Raw genomic sequence first — 22,274 nt, 5'->3', positions numbered from 1 at the left:
CCAAGTTCTTAAGGCTTTACGTTATTAATAATGGTTCCAGAGAGAACCGTGCACGATCAGAGTGACTCCAGGTCACAGTGTAGGAGTGTTACACAACCCTACACGAAGCAGACTAATAATAGCCTAATAATAAGGGGACAATTTGTTCATTTCGACATTACTGAAACATCATTATGTTTGTGTGAGCTCATCTTTTTGTTAACGGTCACTTCCTGTCTCTGAGTCACGCTTCTGAAATACAAATCTCCTCAAGCAAAATGCTGTGATGCAGCCGGCTCTCTTATTCCCATCCTCACACACACACACACAGGAATCACGATTATTACTCATACCGTATGATCAAATCTTTTGTCTTTTCATCCTCCTGCTCTGTGAGTCAGTAAAGGTGGGATGTTATATGAAATAAAAGGTATTTTGATGGAATATATGAGGGGGGAATGGATCAGTGGCTGTATTACTGTATATCAGGATACTATTGTGAACGATCGAGAGGAATTGCAGTGCATTGCTTCTTTAACCAGAGATTCGCACGTTCTGTACGATGATATACGGGATAAGGAAAACGAAGATAGGTATATCGTTAATACCATCCAGTACTGCCATTCAATACCGTCTAGTAACAATAATTGGCTAAAAATAAAATGTACAACCGGAATTGCGGCATCGATTGTAAACGAAACTGGGCAGCTGATCATGTCTGAGCCTTATGTCGGTAGAAAACGAGGAAAGTTTACATCTCTGAGTTCAGAAATCTACGTAAAAAAAAAAAAAGGATGGAAAATGAAAGAAAATGGAATTTCTATTTGATCTTTATTTATTTATTTATTTATTTATAGATAAACTACTGAATAATTCACCTTGCAGTGTCTTGATCTAAGACCCAGTGCATTGTTCTAAACTACCTGACTCTCTTTGTGTGTGTGTGTGTGTGTGTGTGTGTGTGTGTGTGCGTGTGTGTGTGTGTGTGTGTGTGTGTGTGTGTGTGTGTGTGTGTGTGTGTGTGTGAAGTCTGCCCTCATGTGGCAGAGCTACAGAAAGGAAAATGTTCCTACTACAAGCAATTCCGATGTAGTGTGTAGTGTGGAGAGGGTTAGGGTACAGCTGCACACATCTGTAATACGTTTAGGGGGCTGCTGACCGCTCTCTCTCTCTCTCTCTCTCTCTCTCTCTCTCTCTCTCTCAGAGAAGTCTATAAAAGGGTGAATGTGAACACCGGTTGTGCTCAGGCGTTTATAAACCGTCACTAAAATAGATCGATCGAGAGAAAACTAGCTAGGACACAAACCATATAAAGGCTTTATGTATTATCAGTATAACAGGTCATGTGACAGGAAGCTGTATAGAACAGGGAATAGGACAGGAAGTCGTTCACGTATTGCCAGTTCTGGCCATGGTGAGTATATTGTGGGAGAAAAATGGTTCAGCTGAATGAAGCTATATACAAGTTTCCAACAGAATTTGGGCTAAAAATGACCCGAATGCAACAAACAGCAGAAGTCATCCATCGTCTGTATTCTTGGACTCAGATTTGGAGGAGTTCATCACCATAGCTCTACGGTAACGTGTGCTGAGTTTGGGTCGTTACTCATCATTTACTAGAGCAGGAGTAGAACAGGAAACCCCAGTGGAAATGAAAAATGGACTTTTTTTTATGAAAAGGGAAAAGGTAACAGGAGGTCTGTCATACTTGTGAAAGAGGGAATATAACTGGACGTCTTGTAAAATAGGAAATATAAGAGGACGTTTTGTGAAAGAGGAAGTAGAACAGGAAGTTTTGTGAAAGAGGAAGTAGAACAGGAAGTTTTGTGAAAGAGGAAATCTGACAGGAATGTTTTGTGAAAGAGGAAATCTGACAGGAAGTTTTGTGAAAGAGGAAATATAACAGGAAGTTTTGTGAAAGAGGAAGTAGAACAGGAAGTTTTGTGAAAGAGGAAATCTGACAGGAATGTTTTGTGAAAGAGGAAATCTGACAGGAAGTTTTGTGAAAGAGGAAATATAACAGGAAGTTTTGTGAAAGAGGAAGTAGAACAGGAAGTTTTGTGAAAGAGGAAATCTGACAGGAATGTTTTGTGAAAGAGGAAATCTGACAGGAAGTTTTGTGAAAGAGGAAATATAACAGGAAGTTTTGTGAAAGAGGAAGTAGAACAGGAAGTTTTGTGAAAGAGGAAATCTGACAGGAATGTTTTGTGAAAGAGGAAATCTGACAGGACGTTTTGTGAAAGAGGAAATCTGACAGGAAGTTTTGTGAAAGAGGAAATCTGACAGGAAGTTTTGTGAAAGAGGAAGTAGAACAGGAAGTTTTGTGAAAGAGGAAATCTGACAGGACGTTTTGTGAAAGAGGAAATCTGACAGGAAGTTTTGTGAAAGAGGAAATCTGACAGGAAGTTTTGTCGGAAAGGAAATATAACAGGAAGGGAAAAGACAACTAGTCTTTCCTGCATTACTTCCCTTGTGAAAGAGGAAGTAGAACAGGAAGTTTTGTGAAAGAGGAAATAGAACAGAACGGTTTACAGAGCACAAAATCTAAGAGGAAGTTTGTCAAGCAGGAAATATGACAGGAAGGGGGGAAAGATAAGTAGTCTTTCATGTATTACTTCCTTGTGAAAGAGGAAATATAACAGGAAGTTTTGTGAAAGAGGAAGTAGAACAGGAAGTTTTGTGAAAGAGGAAATCTGACAGGAAGTTTTGTGAAAGAGGAAGTAGAACAGGACATTTTGTGAAAGAGGAAATATGACAGGAAGGGGGGAAAGATAAGTAGTCTTTCATGTATTACTTCCTTGTGAAAGAGGAAATATAACAGGAAGTTTTGTGAAAGAGGAAGTAGAACAGGAAGTTTTGTGAAAGAGGAAATCTGACAGGAAGTTTTGTGAAAGAGGAAGTAGAACAGGACATTTTGTGAAAGAGGAAATATAACAGGAAGTTTTGTGAAAGAGGAAATAGAACAGGAAGTTTTGTGAAAGAGGAAATCTGACAGGAATTTTTGTGAAAGAGGAAATCTGACAGGAAGTTTTGTGAAAGAGGAAGTAGAACAGGACATTTTGTGAAAGAGGAAATATAACAGGAAGTTTTGTGAAAGAGGAAATAGAACAGGAAGTTTTGTGAAAGAGGAAACCTGACAGGAAGTTTTGTGAAAGAGGAAATCTGACAGGAATTTTTGTGAAAGAGGAAATCTGACAGGAAGTTTTGTGAAAGAGGAAGTAGAACAGGACATTTTGTGAAAGAGGAAATATAACAGGAAGTTTTGTGAAAGAGGAAATAGAACAGGAAGTTTTGTGAAAGAGGAAATCTGACAGGAAGTTTTGTGAAAGAGGAAATCTGACAGGAATTTTTGTGAAAGAGGAAATCTGACAGGAAGTTTTGTGAAAGAGGAAGTAGAACAGGACATTTTGTGAAAGAGGAAATATAACAGGAAGTTTTGTGAAAGAGGAAAACTGACAGGAAGTTTTCTCGGAAAGGAAATATAACAGGAAGGGAAAAGACAACTAGTCTTTCCTGCATTACTTCCCTTGTGAAAGAGGAAATAGAACAGGAAGTTTTGTGAAAGAGGAAATAGAACAGAATCTAAGAGGAAGTTTGTCAAGCAGGAAATATGACAGGAAGGGGGGAAAGATAAGTAGTCTTTCATGTATTACTTCCTTGTGAAAGAGGAAATAGAACAGGAAGTTTCCCAGCACATGCTACTGTATATAAGAGGAAACTGTAGAAATGAAAACGTTAAAGACATCATTGTTAGGAACATTAGGAACTCATAATCCCGTGTAAAGGGAAAGATCCAAGAAGGCCTTCTCTTCTTCATCACGAAATTAATAAAAGTAATTCAGCGGCAGAAATACTTTCCTGTGGAACAAAACTTCCGCGAGTGTGATGTGATGGCAGGCTGAATGTCAATTTAGCTCCGATACACTCGATAATATCTGATAGGGTAACGTGCTGCAGTGTGTGTGTGTGTGTGTGTGTGTGTGTGTGTGTGTTTTTCAATAAAGCACGGTGCTCTGTGTTTTTTTCTCCCTCAGACAGGATCTCCACAGCAGTTTTATTGAACTTATGAGAGTTTTGAAGAGAGATATAAGAGAGATTTTGGTTTTATCAGTAAAGCAGAGGGTTGTTTAAATGTTTCGTGGCTTCACTGCGATTATATTAAAAATGCATCGCTGATTCCACAAAGCTCCCGTCTCTACGTCTTTACCCTCGCTGCACTAACGCCAAGTTTATTACTGCAGCTCAATGGGATCTGTGCTTCAGCCTGAGCACCGGCTACGAATTTCATTGAACTGCAAATAACAACATATCAGGAGTAGACGTTATTATTACAAGGCTAATGTTCCGTATCTCTCCGGATCCGACTGCTTCTGCTGAACATATTGCAAGAAAAAGGCAAAATCCTGAGCTTTAGAGCTGCAGTGGTTTGTGAGAATTCACATTAAATCTCATGAAAGGATTCTTCAAAGAGAGAATGATTTCAACATTTAAAAAAAAAAAAAAAATGGTTGACTGTATATTCTTACACACTATATGGCTAAAAGTATGTCCACCCCTGACTATCACATCCATTTGTACATGTTGAACATCCCGTTCATGATTTATTCCCCCTTTGCTGCGAGCTCCACTCTTCTGGGAAGGCTTTCCACTAGATTTTGGGGTGTGGCTGTGGGGATTTGTGTTCGTTCAACTACAAAAGTGTTAGTGAGGTTGAGGTCAGGCGCTGATGATGGGCTCCGGGTCCAGTTCGTCCCAAAGGTGTTCGGTGGGGTTGAGCTTTGTGGCAACAGTTTGGGGAAGAACCATATATACAGGTGTGATGGTCAGGGGTTCAGATACTGTACTTCCAGCCATAGAGTGTGTATCGAATACATGTAGTATAATAATAATAATAATAATAATAATAATAATAATAATAATAATAATAATAAATGGCGGATTTCAAGTTTTTAAAAAGAAAAAAAGACCAAAAGAAAAGGAAAAGGAAAAAAAAACATTTATTAATCTCTCATTGGGAAATTAAAACTTTACAACAGAATAGTAGTATGAATAGTAAAGAAGAAAAAAGGAAAGGAAAGGAGAAAAGAAAAGAATGAAAAAAGGAAAAAGAAAAGAAAACAGAGAAAAGGGATAAACATTTAGTAATCTCGCTTGGGGAAATTTATGTGCTACCGTGGAAGGATAGTAAGAATAGTAAGGAAGAAAAAGTAAAGAAAAGAAAATAAACAATAGTAAGAATAGTAGAGACAAAAAGAAAAAATGGACAAGACTGAAAAGTAGAAAAAAAAAAACATTAAAAAGAAAAAAGAGAAAAATAAACATGAAACCCTTGTAGGGAAGTAAAGTTGTTCAAAGCAGAATGATAGCAGAAAAGAAAAGGAAAAAGATAGGACACAAAGAGAAAAGAATAGCAAGGAAATGAAAATAAAAGAAAAAAAAGGAAAAGAAAAGAAAAAGATAGGAACAGAAAAGAAAAGATTGGAAACATCTGAAAAGAAAAGAAAAATTAAAAGAAAAAAAAGAAACATTTATGTACCCTCATAGGGAAATGTAGGAAACAAAAATAAAATAAAATAAAATAAGATAAAATAAAATAAAATAAAATAAGAAAGACCGGAAAAGAAAAGAAAAAAGATTGGAAAAGAAAAGGATAGGAAACAAAAAGAAAATAAAAAAAAAAGAAAAGAAAAGAAAAAAGTAAAGAAAATGATCAGAAACAAAAAGAAAAGAAAACAATAGGAAACAAAAAGTAAAAAAAAAGCGGAAGAGAACAGTAAAGAAAAAAAAATTAAAAAAAAGAGAAAAGAAATGAAAAGATAAAAGAAAAGAAAATGATAGGAAACAAAAAGAAAAGAAAAACATAGGAAACGAAAAGAAAAGAAAAAGATCAGAAAAGAACAGAAAAGAAAAAAAAGAAAAGAAAAGAAAAAAAAGAAACATTTATGTACCCTCATAGGGAAATTTTTAAAAAAAATTACAGTAGAATGATAGCAGAAAAGAAAAGAAAAATGTAGGAAGCAAAAATAAAATAAAATAAGATAAAATAAAATAAAATAAAACAAAAAAGACCGGAAAAGAAAAGAAAAAAAAATTGGAAAAGAAAAGGATAGGAAACAAAAAGAAAAGAAAAAAATCAGAAAAGAAAAGAAAAAAGTAAAGAAAATGATCAGAAACAAAAAGAAAAGAAAACAATAGGGAACAAAAAGTAAAAAAAAGATCAGAAGAGAACAGTAAAGAAAAGAAAAAAATGAACAGAAAAAAGAAAAGAAATGAAAAGATAAAAGAAAAGAAAATGATAGGAAACAAAAAGAAAAGAAAAGAAAAAGATAGGAAACGAAAAGAAAAGAAAAAGATCGGAAAAGAACAGAACAGAAAAGAAAAAAATTAAAAGAAAAGAAAAAAATGAAAAGAAAAAAGAAAAGAAAAGAAAAAAGAAAAGAAAAGAAAAAAGAAATGAAAAGAAAAAAGAAAATAAAATTATAGGAAACAAAAAGAAAAGAAAAGAAAAAAAGAAAAGAAAATGATAGGAAATGAAAAGAAAAGAAAAGAAAAAGATAGGAAACGAAAAGAAAAGAAAAAGATCGGAAAAGAACAGAACAGAAAAGAAAAAAATTAAAAGAAAAGAAAAAAATGAAAAGAAAAAAGAAAAGAAAAAAGAAAAGAAAAGAAAAAAGAAAAGAAAAGAAAAAAGAAATGAAAAGAAAAAAGAAAAGAAAATTATAGGAAACAAAAAGAAAAGAAAAGAAAATGATGGTAAACGAAAAGAAAAGAAAAAGATAGGAAATGAAAAGAAAAGAAAAAGATCGGAAAAGAACAGAAAAGAAAAGAAAAAAATGAAAAGAAAAAAGGAATGAAAAGAAAAAAGAAATGAAAAGAAAAACGATCGGAAACAAAAAGAAAAGAAAAAAATAGGAAACGAAAAGAAAAGAAAAAGATCGGAAAAGAACAGAAAAGACAAGAAAAAAATGAAAAGAAAAAAGAACAGAAAAGAAAATGTCAGATATATAATCTGTACCTTCTCGGGCACTTCACTGATTTGGACTCCACCCTGCTGCAGTGCATTGTGGGAGTTGATGAGTACACTAAATCTTCCCCACTCCAGGTTATAATGCACTACATAGTGAATAGTGAATAGTGGGCGGAGTCTGGGACAGTCATGTGGACTGGAGCTTTATACACTGTAGGGAATAAAACCCTCGGCATTGTGCTGTCATGGGAAAATAATCAGTGACGGGGTGCCGTGATGAAGCCAAGTGTTCTCCTACAACAGCATGCGCCCAAGTATTTTTACTCCTCTTCTACCACAGCAGCGTATTTATCCATTTACAGTTACCTAATGAATATAAACCGGTCAGCTTGTTTACTGTTTTTAAATTATTATCACACTATCACTTTCTTTCCAGGAAAACTCCTGGAGGAAGTCTAATCCCCAGAGTCCCGCCGGGACGTGAGTGAGCTGTTGGACGTCCTTCGCCGTTCCTCGTCAGGGTCGAAGGAACCTGATAAGCGATAAGCTAACGGCTGTTCGGCAGCTACACTTGTTCGCTTCGTTTAGGGTCGTCTCGGACAAGGTCATTCGGAGTGACGCTAATTCATTACACCGACAACATAGGTGACAAAACAACAACCATGACATGACCTATAGGGGACATACACACACACAGGTTCTCAAGACAATATCATATTCCACCTAGAGAGCATGTTGAGACACTTTGAAGGTCATCACACACACACACACACACACACACACCACAGCTCTCAGAGCAGGAAAATACACATACTACTGATCTCTTATCTCTAGCTACAAGACTAAGCTGACCTTCAACTAGCAGGATTCTCCACCTCCCTCCCGCCCACACACACACACACACACATCCTACAGTCCTTCCCATTACCTCACTTTCTTTCCTTCTTTATTTCACACACTCTCGCATATTCCATACACTCTCTCACACACGAATGGATTGACACTTTATATCCGGTGTAAGCGTAAAAAAAATAGTAAGACGCTTCAGTACTCCATAAACGTATGCTGAAATCCGTTTAAGTCACGTGAAAAACAGACGATTTGCTGTGCCACTGAAGCAGAAGCTCTTCTTTAAAAAGTTTCTGATCTTTTTTTTTTTTTTTTTTTAAAGACAATACCTTTTTAATTCATTTGAACTCTAATCTGTTGTCATATATAAAGTATTACAAATATACTTTTGATGATACCGTACACTACAACTGCTACACAATACAGCTGAGCTCGTAACGTGATTCAGTCCTGCCCTGAATGAGCGATTTCACATAACACATTATAATCCACAAGACACGATAACAACCCGTTCAAAAGTTTACACACGCTCGATTCTTAATCCCGCATGTCGTTACCTGGACGATCGACGGCCGTGTTTATGTTTTGTGAGAGTTCTTGTGTTCACGAGTCCCTTGTTTGTCCTGAGCAGTTAAACTGCCCACTGTTCTTCAAACAAACAAATCCTCCGCGTCCGGCACGTTCTTTACTTTTCCAGCATCTCCTGCATGTTCGAGCCGTTTCCAGTAGCGGCTGTATGATTTTATAATAGCACACGAGTATTACAAAAGGTGCAAACATTCACCGATGCTCAAGAAGGCAACACGATAGATTAAGAGCCCCGGGGAGGGGGTGTAAACTTTTGAGCAGGATCATCGGTGTAAATTGTTATTATTATGTTTAAAGATGATTCTTTTTTCATTTAGTACCGCCCTTCAGAAGCTACATGAGATATTTTTGTGTTTCACAGACGACAAAATAATAACAATTTACACAGAGGATCCTGTTCAAAAGTCTACACCCCCCTGGCTCTTAATGCATCACGTTGCCTTTTTGAGCATTTTTAGGATTCCTCTTTTTTTTATTATTATTTTTTTTTTTTTTTTTTTTTACTATTATTAACATTTTGCTCATTCTGCAAGGTGTATGTGTATGTGTGTGTGTGTGTGTGTGTATATATATATACACATAAAACAAATAATAATAATACTAATCCAGTTATTGTAATGGCTTTATTTCTTACCTTTTATTTTGTTCTTTAAAAACTTTTTTCCTTTTAAAGGTGAATATTTTTCCTGTATTTTTCCTGTTTCACAAAAGTGCAGACTTTTTTTTTTTGCCTGAACAATATTTATTTATTTCTTTTTCCTATAGAAATTCTACAGACCTGCTAGGATGGATGGATTGGACAGAATCCTACCTGTAATGTCTCCTGGGAGTGCTCGCGCCCGTCGTGAAGCTCCGGTTCCGGAAGAATGAGGATGATGAGGATGAAGAGGATGATGATGAGCTGGTCTTCGGCGCGTTTCCTTCCCCCTCCTCCTCCTCCTGCTGCACGTGCAGCAGAGGGATAATCCGTCCGTGTCCGGTGTAGGACATGTTGTCAGTGATGTTAGTGAAGGAATCAGGAGCGTGGAGCTCGAGCTGAGATCACAGCGTAAAGTTGAGCTCGGGACATGAGCGCGCGCGCACTGGCTAGAGACACTTGCGGAAAGTGAACGGCGACCTAGCGCTCGTGCCGGTGCGCGTCAAGGCGCAGTGGAACGCCAAAAGGGTCAAAAACGATGAAAATATCCAGCAGCTAGATCAAAATTAGATGATGATGATGATGACGAAAGTACAACATAAACATTTTATGCTAAACATAAAATATTGTTTAAAAAAAATAAGTTCAAACTTAGCGCTGTTTACAGAAGGAGTCTCCAGTGTCAGGGCTTTATAACAGTCTTCAGGACAGAGTAGACAGAGGAGTTTACAGTGCAGTTTTTTTTTAATAACATGTCCAAGTTGTGTGTTTTTATTTTATTAACATCATGTCGCAGATTCTGCAAGGCATGTACACTTATGACCTCAACTGTATTTCTTATATAATTAACCCATTTCTCAGTGTTCATGATCCTGAAATGTGTAATAGACAATAGGATTAGGATGAAGCAGATATCCGGTGTCTTGAACCGTGAGAGCCAAAAAAACAACACAAAACAAACAAACAACAACAACAACAACAACAACAAAGGTCTTTTTGGGTGTCATTGAAGTCATGTACTGTAATGTGACAGACTGAGAGGATTCTGGAAAGCCATCGTGCACCAAAGTGTTTCAGGTTATTGAAGTTACTGTTCTAAAAGCCTTCAGCGTATGTTTCCATCTCCACCCTGATTTCATTTCAGCATCGCGTTTCATTTGCTTAATGGATCTGCTCAATTACAGGAATGGGCTCTTAGCTGATTCAATTCAAATGCATCCCAAACGATTCGTCTGCCAGCAGTGATTTTTATTTCTTGCATGAATCCCATCTTGGCATGCCATCGGTAATGTGCATTATCTCTTCACCTTCTTCAGATTCAGACGCTTTCGCAACGCGACAGCTCATTGATCTGTAATGTGTTTGCTCTTTCCTGAGTTATAATCGAATAAGAACTCGAGTACCGTCTCCATGACGCTGAACTGTCCGTAGGTTTGCCAAACAGCAAGTGTAAGTTGTGTCGTAATTCGATTGGAGCGAAACACGTCATCCGTTACAGCGGCGATATGAAAATTCAGTCATTCTTCTTAATTATTTTATTAACTATTTCCAAAAATGTCATAGTTTTATGCAATGTTTTAAAGGCCTTCCTAATACAGGAAGTCAAATAGTTGCTGATAAACTGACCGGAGATGTAAAGGTGAACGATAGCTTGTGTGATTAGTCAGCAGGGGATTCGTGTAAAAGATGAGTAGGAGTATGTCGAGAAAACATTTTCCTTCTGTTTGGAATAACTCGTTTATTGAGCAAGGCAATTACTCGTTTAATCAAGTAAAAAAATTCTCAAGAGACTAATTATTAGATTTAAAAAAAACAACATTTTGGGGTCAACGTACCGTATTCATCTGATCATTTAGCAATGCTTTAATTAAGTGGGATTTCAGATCTGGGATAAATGGGATCTCAGTCTCAGGATGGATGGATGGATAGATGTTTAGAAGGATGGATTGATAGTTACTTGGAAGTATGAAAGGATGGAATTATGGATGGATGGATGGACAGAAGGATGATGGAAGGATAGATAAAACCTTAGATGGATGGATGGATGGATGGATGGATGAATAGATGGACAGATGGATTAATAGGTACTTGGAAATATGAAAGGATGGGTGGATGGATGGATGGACAAGTGTGTGGACAGAAGGATAGCTGGCTGGGCAGTTACTTGGAAAGATAGATGGATTGATGGATGGACGGATAGTTACTTGGTCATATGTATGGATAGTTATTTGGAAATATGGAATATATATATGGAACGAATGGATGTATGGACAGAAGGATAGATAGTTACTTCGATGGCTGGATGGATGAATAGATCGAAAGATGGACTGATAGGTACTCGGAAGGATGAAAGGATGGTTGGACAGAAGGATGGATGGATGGACAGATGCTAATTTTTATTTAGAATAGTTACTTGGGAAAATGGATGGATGAATGGATAGTTACTTGAGCATATAGATGAATGGATAGATGAATAAATGGATGGACGGATGCATGGATGGTCTACCAGAAATGTTCTCTTTAAAAGCCCTTTATAGTTCTTGAGCTCCTTTGTCCAGTAGAGGGCATGATCACTCAACATTTTAATGTCCCAGAGCGCTGGAGAGAGACAGAACCAGAAACAGAGAAAGAAAGATTGAGAGAGACAGAGAGATGATCCTGTATCATTCTTTTTCAGAATAATGCTATAACCCCTGAGGAGCAGACTCTCCGTATTTGTTAGATTAATATGTTAAAAAGCAGCGTTGCACTTCTCTCCACTCTTCTCAGCACGCTGAACTTCTTACTCCCTCCATTAATCTGCCATGATACTGAAAGGTGAACCGAAGCCTCTGGCTCTGTGCTATTGATCAGCGTGTGCAGAGGGAGACGTTAACGACAGCAGCACTGGCTAAAAGCGAGAACAATGACCTCACTATCGCAGGATTAAGGAATGCGTAATGAGGATTCTTTCTTTGTCTCGGCCCACGGGAGATCATCGAGCTCGTTTTAGCAGAAAACGTTCATCCGGATGGATGAGTGTTTCTGCACAGATAGGGGTGAGGTTTTTGTGTGTGTGTGTGTGTAGCTATAAATCCATGTTGGATTTGGTACAAGGAAGAGTTTAATGAACAAAAGGAACTTTTACACTCACTCATTTCAGTTCCGTTCAAAGTCTGGATCAAAGTCGATTATGAAAAAATCGGAATTTTTTTTTTCTTCATGCTAAGCGTATAAATAAATCCCTGGTCTTTACACTTTTAGGAACACACACACAAACACACACACACACAAAGAAAATTCTGAAGATTAAATTCCTTTCACGGAACTGGCTTCTTTGCCAAATGTCAGAAATTTAGCTATATATATATATATATATATATATATATATATATAAGCAGAAATTGTTTTCTGATATCATCATAGCAATCAAATCATAAATGCTAGGCTAAATTGTAGATGATAGCTCTATTCTGTTGGTGTTAGCTTCCAACGGTGACATCTATCACAGTGAATATTTGCACGTCGAGCTCCCTGATAAAACGTCTCCATAAATGAATAAAAGATGGATGAGGGGTTTTGTCTTCTTCTTCTTCTTCTAGACATTAGCATCACACGATCAGATAACGAAGACTACCCTTCCGCATCGAGAGTGTTAATGGATTTATTTCTTTCCAGATTGTTTTGGATGATCTTGGTCATGTTTTCCAATGCAAGAGAGTAGCTCTGTTGTTGTTGTTGTTGTTGTTTTTTTTTAAAAACTCGGAGTAATCAAGCAATCAACGTATGTCCATCAGAACCACTCAAATAAACACCATCACCGTCTTCGTTCCCTTCGCCTTCGAATGCTTTATTACAAACCGAAGAGCAAATTCAGATATTGTACAAATATACATTTTCACAGAGTGATTATATACATGTTGTGACTTTTAACTAACCGAACGAAGCACATCCGAGACTTTTAAGCCCTCTCACACGTTCTCAAATTTCATTCGCCGTCCTTCAAAACGAAACGGAAGAAAAAAGTCAAATATAAAACTCTTATTCACAGTAATAGCAATCAAGTTATTAAAAAAAAAAAAAAAAAAATGCATTTAACATCAATTATTGATATACGGTATACTTATATTAGCACTGGGGCAAAAAACAAACCCTTGCGAGATCTGAAACATGCATTCCCGTTGCTTTTCGATGCATTAGTGCACACGCTGGACGCAAACGCACGATAATTAACACTCCTTCTTCGGCTTACGAGCGATATAAAACGTCTTTATGCTGTTAGGATACAATTACGAGTCCGTTTCACTTGGATCGGATCGTTTTATTTCGTCGCAGAGATCTTTTTCTATTGTATCATCACTTTTCTTGCTCTCTCACACACACACAATGTGGATCTTGAGAGCAAACATGCAGAGATAAGAAAAAAATAAATAAATACTATCGATAAGGTGTTTCAGCTGATCGATTAGAGACAAATGAATGTTTGTGAATTCAAATCTTTACAGAGGTTTTTTTTTTTTTTTAACGTCACTGCTTTGCTGTACCATGGAAAAGGCCATTGAGCAGGTTGTGTAAATGTATAAAGGTGAAGGAAATACTTCAGACGTGAATGCCGAACCGTTATGAAGCAGGCAGATCGGATCAAATAAACGCAATGGAGACAGTTTAATATCGTTTCACGCAAGATCGCAAGCTAGTAGCGTCCACCGGACTCCTTCGTTTCATCTTCGGTGGTCAGGGTCACGGTGGATCCGGAGTCGATCCGAGGGACACTTGGCGTGAGTTGGGAATACACTCTGGGTCAGTCAATTGGGTATACAGAAATTTAGCGCAGCCAATCCACCTATGTTTTCACATAGCGGGAATACACCAAATTGGACATGGCGAGAAGGTCGAAACTCTACAAACAAACAGTAACAGTAATGAAATCAGGACTGAACCTGCGATAATGCTACCAAACTGTTTAACAGTGCTACGGGAAATAACAGTATATTTAGCATGTAGTTCTCTTCCAGACCACCAGGGGGGAGACCAAAAGATGCTCTCACCCGAGTTCAGCCTATGCAATAGCATTGAGTGAGAGTGTATGCATGAGCAGGAGCCCAAACTTTGTGTCAATGCTGTCGATATGCCGCATCAGCAAGAACATTATGGTTCAGAAAGATCAATATGCTTTTCTTTCTGTTATGGTTGGATACAAGTTCCCGAGCTTTCAGTGGATTCAAACGGACTTTAAGGGGAACATATCCACACCTGTGGATCAGGTGGTAGAGCGGGTTGTCCACTAATCGTAAGGTTGGTGGTTCGATTCCTGGTCCACATGACTCCACATGCCGAAGTGTTCTTGGGCAAGACACTGAATCCTAAGTTGCTCCCGATGGCAAGTTAGCACCTTGCATAGCAGCTCTGCTGCCGTTGGTGTGTGTGTGTGTGTATGGGTGAATGAGACATGGTGTAAAGCGCTTTGGATAAAAGCACTATATAAGTGCGCCATTTGCCATTTTCACCCTGTTTCCTCTGAAGTAGCCAGCATGCTCCAAAAATGGACTATACAACCGTCCATGTCCTCTGGGGCTGCTCCGGTTGTGTTAGTACACGAAAAGGATGGGAGTGTTTGTTTCTGCGTGAACTACCAGGCACTGAATGCGAAAACTCCTTTGGATGGGAAAGCCATCTACTAAACTCCACCCAGATACCACCATTCAAAGTTGTGCTACAGAATTCTGACAGAAAGCTGGATATTAATATAGTTCCTGTCTGAACTTTGGTAGATATGGATCCTGGCTGCTACTTAAATAAATATATAAATATATATATAAATATATTTCAGGTAGATATATGAAGATTCAGGCATGTATTTATGTAAGACGAAAAAAAATCAAACTGGACTAGTACTTTACTTTTTGTTGTTTACTTAGTTATCTAAAAGATATTCTTAAACCCCGGACTATATACCTAGCATAAAGATGATTTTGATGGTGATTATGAAACATTTATGTAGATCATACTGGATAAAGGTGTCTGCTAAATGCTGTAAACGTACATGGAAGTACATTAGGTCCAGGGAATAACAACAGTAAGAATTCCTCGGCTGATCCGATCACATCATTTAGCGTAAAGGAGTCACATGATGAATTGGATTTTTTTTTTTCCCCACTTGAACATTTTTATTTTTCAAAATGCCATTGGAAACTCAAACCCTTTTTTTTTTTTTTTCATTTTGCGATGAGAAGATCCTGCTTGCATAAAAATCCCTCCAGCTGAAATGGTGTTCTCCATCTCATATAATCTCCAAAGCTCTGAGAACATCTTCAAAGCAAAAAGATAAAGAAGTACAGGTCCAGACTCTTCTGCTTTATTTCCAGCCAATCCATTTCACTGCTTTGCATCTTGTGTCGATCTCAAATGACTGACCCACTTAAGAACCGATATCGTCTATGTTTGATATTGCGTCACGTCTGAAAGAGATGGCTTTCCCGTTCCGCACGGAGTCTCGGTTCCTTTCAAAGCGTCTCCAAAAAAGTTTTCGACTAGGATAACTTATTGGAATCGAGACCCACATTTCTGTAAAGCCGCTTTGTGACGATCGTCGTTAAAAAAAACAAAAAGCTCTGTATAAATAATTTGGAATTGAAATTCGATAGGAAAAAAAAAAAAGAAAAAAAAAGAAAAGAAAAAGGAACAGTTCATTTCAGCAGATACGATGGGAAATGAATCATACTGGCTGTGAGGATGTTCTCCATCTCAGATCATTCCAAAAGCTTTGATATGTGAGGAAGTGCAAAGTCGTCAAAATCTTTGCACTTTGAAAAGGATCAAAGAAATGACAAAGCAGACGAGAGCTTCATTTACAATTCATTCGTTTGGCAGACAATTTTATTCACAATGAGCCCAGAGCTTGTGAGTTAAAGAGCCTGGATCAAGAGCCCTGCATTGACTCTTTGGAAATCCAGGGATTTCAACTGATATCCTTTTTCTGGACACCCAGTCGAACCTGCGCTACTAAAATTGGGTCCCTTGAAAGGTTAATACACTGGGTGAAAGGGAAATCATGCTTTATTAACCCATTTTATACCACAGCGCTATTGAATTCTGGATTCTGATTGGTCAGAAGGTACCGATGAGAGGTCTGCTGAGAGAACGACTGTTTACAGCTGCTATAGTATAAGTCCGAAGAGTTTTATAGATGATCCACAAGTATAAATTGAAAAAAACTTCAGGGTAGTAAGAGTAACTCCACTTCACCTCACCACTCTTGTTTGGTCCTTACTTATAATGTCAACTGTCAGTATTATATCATATCCAGTTAATCAGTTGAGACGAATGCTGCCTATATTCCAAAAAGTCTACACTGAGGTGATGTTTGAGGACGCTGTGCTACCCCTGAGGGACGTTCACGAATACTCACTCGCAATCACTCTTATCCCAGACCTATTTTATCCAACAAAAATACAAGAGCAGAGCAGGAAATAACTAAACTGTCTCTGGAGGAAGGGAGAATATTACACCGAGCGTTCGGTTTTATTAAATCGTGGCATCGCAGAGCGGGTCGGCTTTAACCGGGTTTATCATACGAGGAAAATAAAAATAATTGAAAAAAAAACAAAAAAAAAAAAACAGACCAAGCTGCAAAAATGTGGAACATCCGAAAATATAGCGACCCGAGCAGAAAGCGTGACATAGTTTTCACAACGAGCTGGTCTGGGATAAAATTACAACCTATTTAGGTCAAGTCTGTATGAAATTAATTCATTTTAAGCAGAGACAGAAGAATACGTTAAGGGTACTTGCTCATGGGCCCTAGAATGTTTTTTTTTTTTTTTTCTAGTACTGAGATTTGAATTCACAAACTTCTCGTTGACTACAAAAAAAAAAAAAAAAAAAAAAATTGTAAATAATTTTAAAACAAGGTCATAATTCTTATAGCTAACAGAACTTGCAGTACAGAAACCTTTATGTTATTGCCGTTTAGGTGTATTAAATGTTGTACTGAACAGGTAAAATATATCAAAAGTAAGCGAGTGTAAATATAAAAATGCATCATGTACCATGAAAACATTCATAACTGGTTCAATCATATCATATTCCTTATTGGTTATAGTGGATAATGGACAGTTAGTGAAGTAAGCTATTAAAATGGTTCAGAAAAGCGAATCCAGGAAGTGAAATGACCGTAGAAAGCCATATTTTATTATTCAGGACATAAATTAATGAGGGTGTAAAAAGTGAAAGCCCTAACCCTAGCGATCAGTAGCAAATTATCAATTGAAAAACGTCATTTTCAAAAACGATTGAAAACAACAGGCCAGAGTTATCGCGTGATCGAGTATAAAACCCAATCAGGTTCCAGTATGCAAATCCAGGACATGCGATAATGTTTTCTCGACGCGATCTCATGATTCATACAAATTCATACAAATTCAGAAATGCGAGAACGTCGTGTTTGGATTTTGTCTGCGTTCGTATAAATGACGTGGTAAGAAAGGTTATGGACACTAACGCCGCCCTAATTCGAACCTTAACGTCTCACAATGCTGACTTACTAGAGGAGGAGGCGGGGCATATTAACAGATTATGTAATTTTATCAATCTTAACCGCCTTATCAATCTGTTTAATGTTGTGTCTTTATACCAGGTTTTGGTCAAATGGAACAGTTACAGCTTGATAGTATTGCCTCTGCAGTTTTTAAGCCACAAAGACGAGCTGTTTTGACTTTTTAGGACCTCATTGTACGTGTTTTTAATGACATTTTTAATATATATAGAGATTTACAAATCAGCCATGTGGATGATTCAGTTTCACTTCCTGGTTTAGAGCCAATCATATTACCATGACTGGAAAGGAAAACAGTAGCAGGTGTTTGGAACAAGTCCTTTCCTCTCTTCTACCTGTAAAAGCTGTCCGCTCGACGCCAACACCTCGAGCGTACAAGCAGAGCTGCTTAGCTGGTTATGAGTTTGAGCAGAGAAAGAGAAACGTCTCTTTTCGCTGGATGGAGTGTGGCATTCCTTCACGACGGCTACTTCCTTGTTAAAAATAAATCAACCGTTCCGCCTGGCCATGCGGAATCCCCGGCGCTGCCATCAAGGCGAAAAACAAATAGCGTGTGTTAAGGTGAAACACCACTTTCTTTTATTGTCCACATCAAGAGGGCAATCGCTTCTTATTTCCCATATGTGGTGTTTTATTGACGCAGCGATTAGGGACGCTTCAAGTGACTTCAGCCTTTATTTCCCTTTTTATTTCTTTGCTTGCTTTATTTCTCTTGATGGATTGAGTCTGATTGGGCTCGCAGGCTCAGAATTTGTGTGTGTGTGTGTGTGTGTGTGTGTGTGTGTGGATTTGGGTTCGGCTTTCAGAAGACCGGGATGCATCGTCGCTGCCGTAGTGCTCATGCGTGTAAAAAGTAAATCAGTATACAGGTATATGTGTGGATATGTGTGTGTGTGTGATGTTGATGTCTGTGTATCTCTAGACAGTCTGGAATGCCTTGGTTTGGGCCGGGATCATCACCGGCATGGCGCCCATCCGTGCCAGGTTGCCCGGGCTTAGTTTGGGGCTGCTGTGGGGCTCGGGGAGTTTCGGGGCGACCTGCGTGTACGCCGGGGGCATGGCTGGCAACGTCGAAGGCTGGACGCTGTCTTTCCGAGGCCCCGCCGAGGGAGGGGGTGGGTGAAGCTTGTGGCCACGTGGGGCGCCGCTGGGAACCATGGACTGGGTGGAGGAGGTGCCTGATCGAGAGCTTCCCGACCGGGAGGAGGAGAGAGAGTTGGGTTTCATCAGCTTGGCCTTGGGAGCTTCAGCGTCCTCTCTGATGAGAGAAAGAATCATGCGTTCAATAAAGAATTGAATTGCCCATTAATATTATTAACAATATCAACAATTCTTCTACCTCGCAACGTAATCTGTTAACAGTGGTTGCTAAGCAAAATAACAGACAGACGTTAGAGTATTCTGAATATCGACGATTTTATGACATCTTCGAACGTTGCGACGATCGGATTTTCGAACGATCCGTTTTATAATTACAGACGATGACAAGATCAGTCGACTAAAAGTCCATTGACGCAGGCGACGTGTCCTGATTTTGAGCAGAATTGGAAAACCGGTCTCGTTTTCCAACTCCGACGTTGGAGATACAGTTTATTGATATCCAACTATGAAAGGAAGAGAGATTAAATAGTTAGCGCAGCTGTTATGAGTCTTTAATCAGTTACACGCTCATTTTTATAGCCTTAATCATCTCGTGATCGTGTGAGAGCATTCGAGAGCGAGAGCGTTAGAGAGAGAGGGAGACAAAATCTTCTTAGGACTTTTTATTCATTTCAAAGAATCATATCTCAAATCCAGACTGAACTGTATCTAAGCACATGTACGTTTTTCATTTTGTTATTTTGCTCCGGGTGAAAGAGAGAGTGGGAGAAAGAGTGAGTGAGACAGCGAGAGCGAGAGGGAGAGAGAGAGAGAGAGAGAGAGCAGGGAGTCCGACACCGCAGTGTCAGCATTTCATTATATATCACTATAAATCATCCAATATCTTTAAAACCCTGAGGACAAGGGGCCAAACGGACTCATGGCATGCTGTTCCTTCACCAACGCTATAGCCTCGAGAATGTTCCATCATCAGCACGACAATAAAGTCAAGTACGTAAACAGGGTGAGGTGGAGCGCCACTTCGCTGACGTCTCTAGTCTCTCGACGCGTCCATTTTTGATGCACGGGAGTCTCCCGCCCTGCATTATTCATCCTCACGCTCGCAAATATATCCGGACGTGTACGGATTTCTTTTAGCCACTCTTAATACTTAACTGTCTCGAAAGGGATAATAACGCACCATAAAAATCTCGACTGTCGGGAATTGTATCAATATTTCTCATTTACGCCACAGCGCCGTCCAATTCTCAAATCGGATTGGTCAGAAGCTGTCGATTCGTTGTTGCATTCGTGCGCTCGTTACGTTAGCATACGTTAGCATTAACGGAGGCTTGTATGGAGGAGGACACCACGTAAACGTTAAAAAAAAAACAACAACGACGACTGTTTTTATTTAAGTTTGCTGTAAGGAGACGTTTATGTAACATGCATGGAAGGAGTCTCCAGTGTCAGTCAGTCTTTGTAACTCACTCGGAGGGTTTTAGGACCGTTTATAGGTGATGTGATGTGATAGCAGGAAAGAAGCTGTTTCCTGGACGTCCGCGAACTCGAAATAAAACGGAAAATTGTCATCGTTGACGGATTGCTGTCGTATAAGACGAATGAACCACTTCAGGATGTGCTGTTGTTGGAAATCAAGCGCCACTGGCGCTTACCTGATCTCATTGGGCGTCTCCTCCTCTTCGTACTTCTTCTTGTCCTTCTTGCGGAACACCAGCCACACGATGAGAACGAGGAGTAGCACGCCCAAGGACACGCCCACCGCAGCGCCGGCCATCACTCCCATACCTCGAACGTCTGGACAGGACAAACGTAACAAATCTGTCACGTGACCAGTCACGCCTCAGTCTTATGACCTGACTCGTATGTAGAGCGTACAAACTTTTTACCAAAATGTTAGGAGGTAGGTTTTTTTTAAAATAGTAAATTCTAAAATGTTCAGTTTTCCAAAGAAACCACTAGTACTCAAGTGGATCCCGTCTGAGCTTCCCACTTAGCATTTAGATACAGAAGATATCAACCGCTTGACTGACACACACTTGCCCACCAATTTGAGTTTAAACCCATCCTGGGAGTGACACCGATTAGCGATTTCGGCTAACCCTCCGAACAAGCCCCCCCGTCCACCGCACTGCAGATAGAGTATCTAAAGCAATCCGTCAAACAGTGCCAAGAGAACACACAGCACACGCAACACGCCGTTAATCAAGCAACCGGAGCCACGGTTCTCCTTCTTCTACACATGATTCATGAGTATCTAACGCCAATCAACGTTTCCTCACTAATTTCCCAGCAGCCTTTTCCGATTCTTCCATTCAAATGTAAAGTATGCTGATGAGACTCTCTCTCTCACAAACACACACACACACACACACACATATGCGCACTCCCTAAAGGCTGAGGATATCACGGACATGCTAGCCTTGTGCTGCGGCACCGTAACGAGGAGGTATGTTACAGCAAAAATACAACTTTTTTGTTTTATGGCGTGGGATCAACGGCATCTTATAAAATCCTTAACCCTTAGGCATTCGTGATGTACAGAATACACTTGTGTGTGTGTGTGTGTGTGTGTGTTGGTGAAAATCACAGGGTTGTAATGAGGCACACAGACACTTACAGTGAATTTTGACCTCCACGGTGCAGCTCTCCTCTCCCACATCGTTGCTGGCGGTGCACTTGTAGACGCCCGCACTCTCTCGGCTCAAGTTTCTCAGAGTCACGATCTCCGGGTTCTTCAGGTCTAAACGTACGGTATTTTTAGAAAAAAAAACCCAAAACAAAACTATTCCTGAGTGTTTGTTGTATAAGTTGCAATAATATCATCATACGCTTTCTAATCACTTCCCATCTGTACCATCTTTTTGCTGCTACGTTTATTCTAATTGATTTTGCGAGATTGTGCTAATTGCTAAAATAGCAGGTCTAGGTGAGCTACTGTAACTGCATGTTAGCATTTATTTTCAAACAATTCTGCACTGATTGACAAACACTCTGTCCATTCGTCGACCGGTGAAGGAGTGGAGCTTGGAAGATCATACCCAGGAGAGCGAGAGGTGGTAGTTTCCCCACATATCTACCCTTGTCCAGCACTCTCTCCCATTTGTAACGGATGGGGTCGGAGCCGTCTGCGGATTTACAGCTCATCTTCACGTCGCTGCCCTCCAACAGCCGTCCCTCCATCCAGCAGCGAGGCTTCGACGGCTTAACTGCGCAAAAGACACGATGCTGACATTCAACAGGCATGCTCTTGTGATGCTGGGAATTCAACGTACTTCAAATGAATTCCATTTGTGAGAAGAAACTTCCAGGAAAACCACCCAGGAGCAAGGCAGATGTTTTCGGGTCGCTTATTTTGGACAAATTTGACTTAAAAAATAAAAGGATATGTTCCGGAGCTAACTGTTTATCTTATGTGTACAAATTCGGTAAAAGATTTCAACTCCGCTGAACAATGAACAATGCTAGCTAGAATTAGTTACCAAGCTAGCATATGTTTGTCAGATTGTCACTTTGATACAAGAGCTAACTCCTGGCTGAACGGGAATGAGATCCAGAGGTGCAAACATCTACATCATCTTCCACTGATTTGGTAAGAATTGGATTATTCACTCAGCTGG

The 22,274-nt window shown here is 39.1% G+C and overlaps 2 protein-coding genes across 2 annotated transcripts in view; both read right to left on the bottom strand.

The window, feature by feature from the left end:
* The window catches only part of gramd1ba (GRAM domain containing 1Ba), a 77,954-nt gene extending 68,473 nt beyond the window's left edge, over nucleotides 1–9,481 (bottom strand). The window contains exon 1 of the mRNA XM_053644695.1: nucleotides 9,195–9,481. Within this exon, the coding sequence (XP_053500670.1) occupies nucleotides 9,195–9,373 (179 nt within the window). The 5' untranslated portion in view covers nucleotides 9,374–9,481. The remainder of the gene's footprint in view (nucleotides 1–9,194) is intronic.
* A 5,705-nt stretch (nucleotides 9,482–15,186) lies between these two features.
* Nucleotides 15,187–22,274, bottom strand: part of LOC128620368 (CXADR-like membrane protein) — a 45,846-nt gene continuing 38,758 nt past the window's right edge. The window contains exons 4-7 of the mRNA XM_053645301.1: nucleotides 21,696–21,863; nucleotides 21,275–21,397; nucleotides 20,310–20,451; nucleotides 15,187–18,811 (exon numbers count right to left, since the gene is read on the bottom strand). Of these exons, the coding sequence (XP_053501276.1) occupies nucleotides 18,472–18,811; nucleotides 20,310–20,451; nucleotides 21,275–21,397; nucleotides 21,696–21,863 (773 nt within the window). The 3' untranslated portion in view covers nucleotides 15,187–18,471. The remainder of the gene's footprint in view (nucleotides 18,812–20,309; nucleotides 20,452–21,274; nucleotides 21,398–21,695; nucleotides 21,864–22,274) is intronic.

Source organism: Ictalurus furcatus, chromosome 16 (assembly GCF_023375685.1).
Source record: "Ictalurus furcatus strain D&B chromosome 16, Billie_1.0, whole genome shotgun sequence".
Classification (NCBI taxonomy): domain Eukaryota; kingdom Metazoa; phylum Chordata; class Actinopteri; order Siluriformes; family Ictaluridae; genus Ictalurus; species Ictalurus furcatus.
This window is presented reverse-complemented; position numbering and strand designations above follow the sequence as displayed.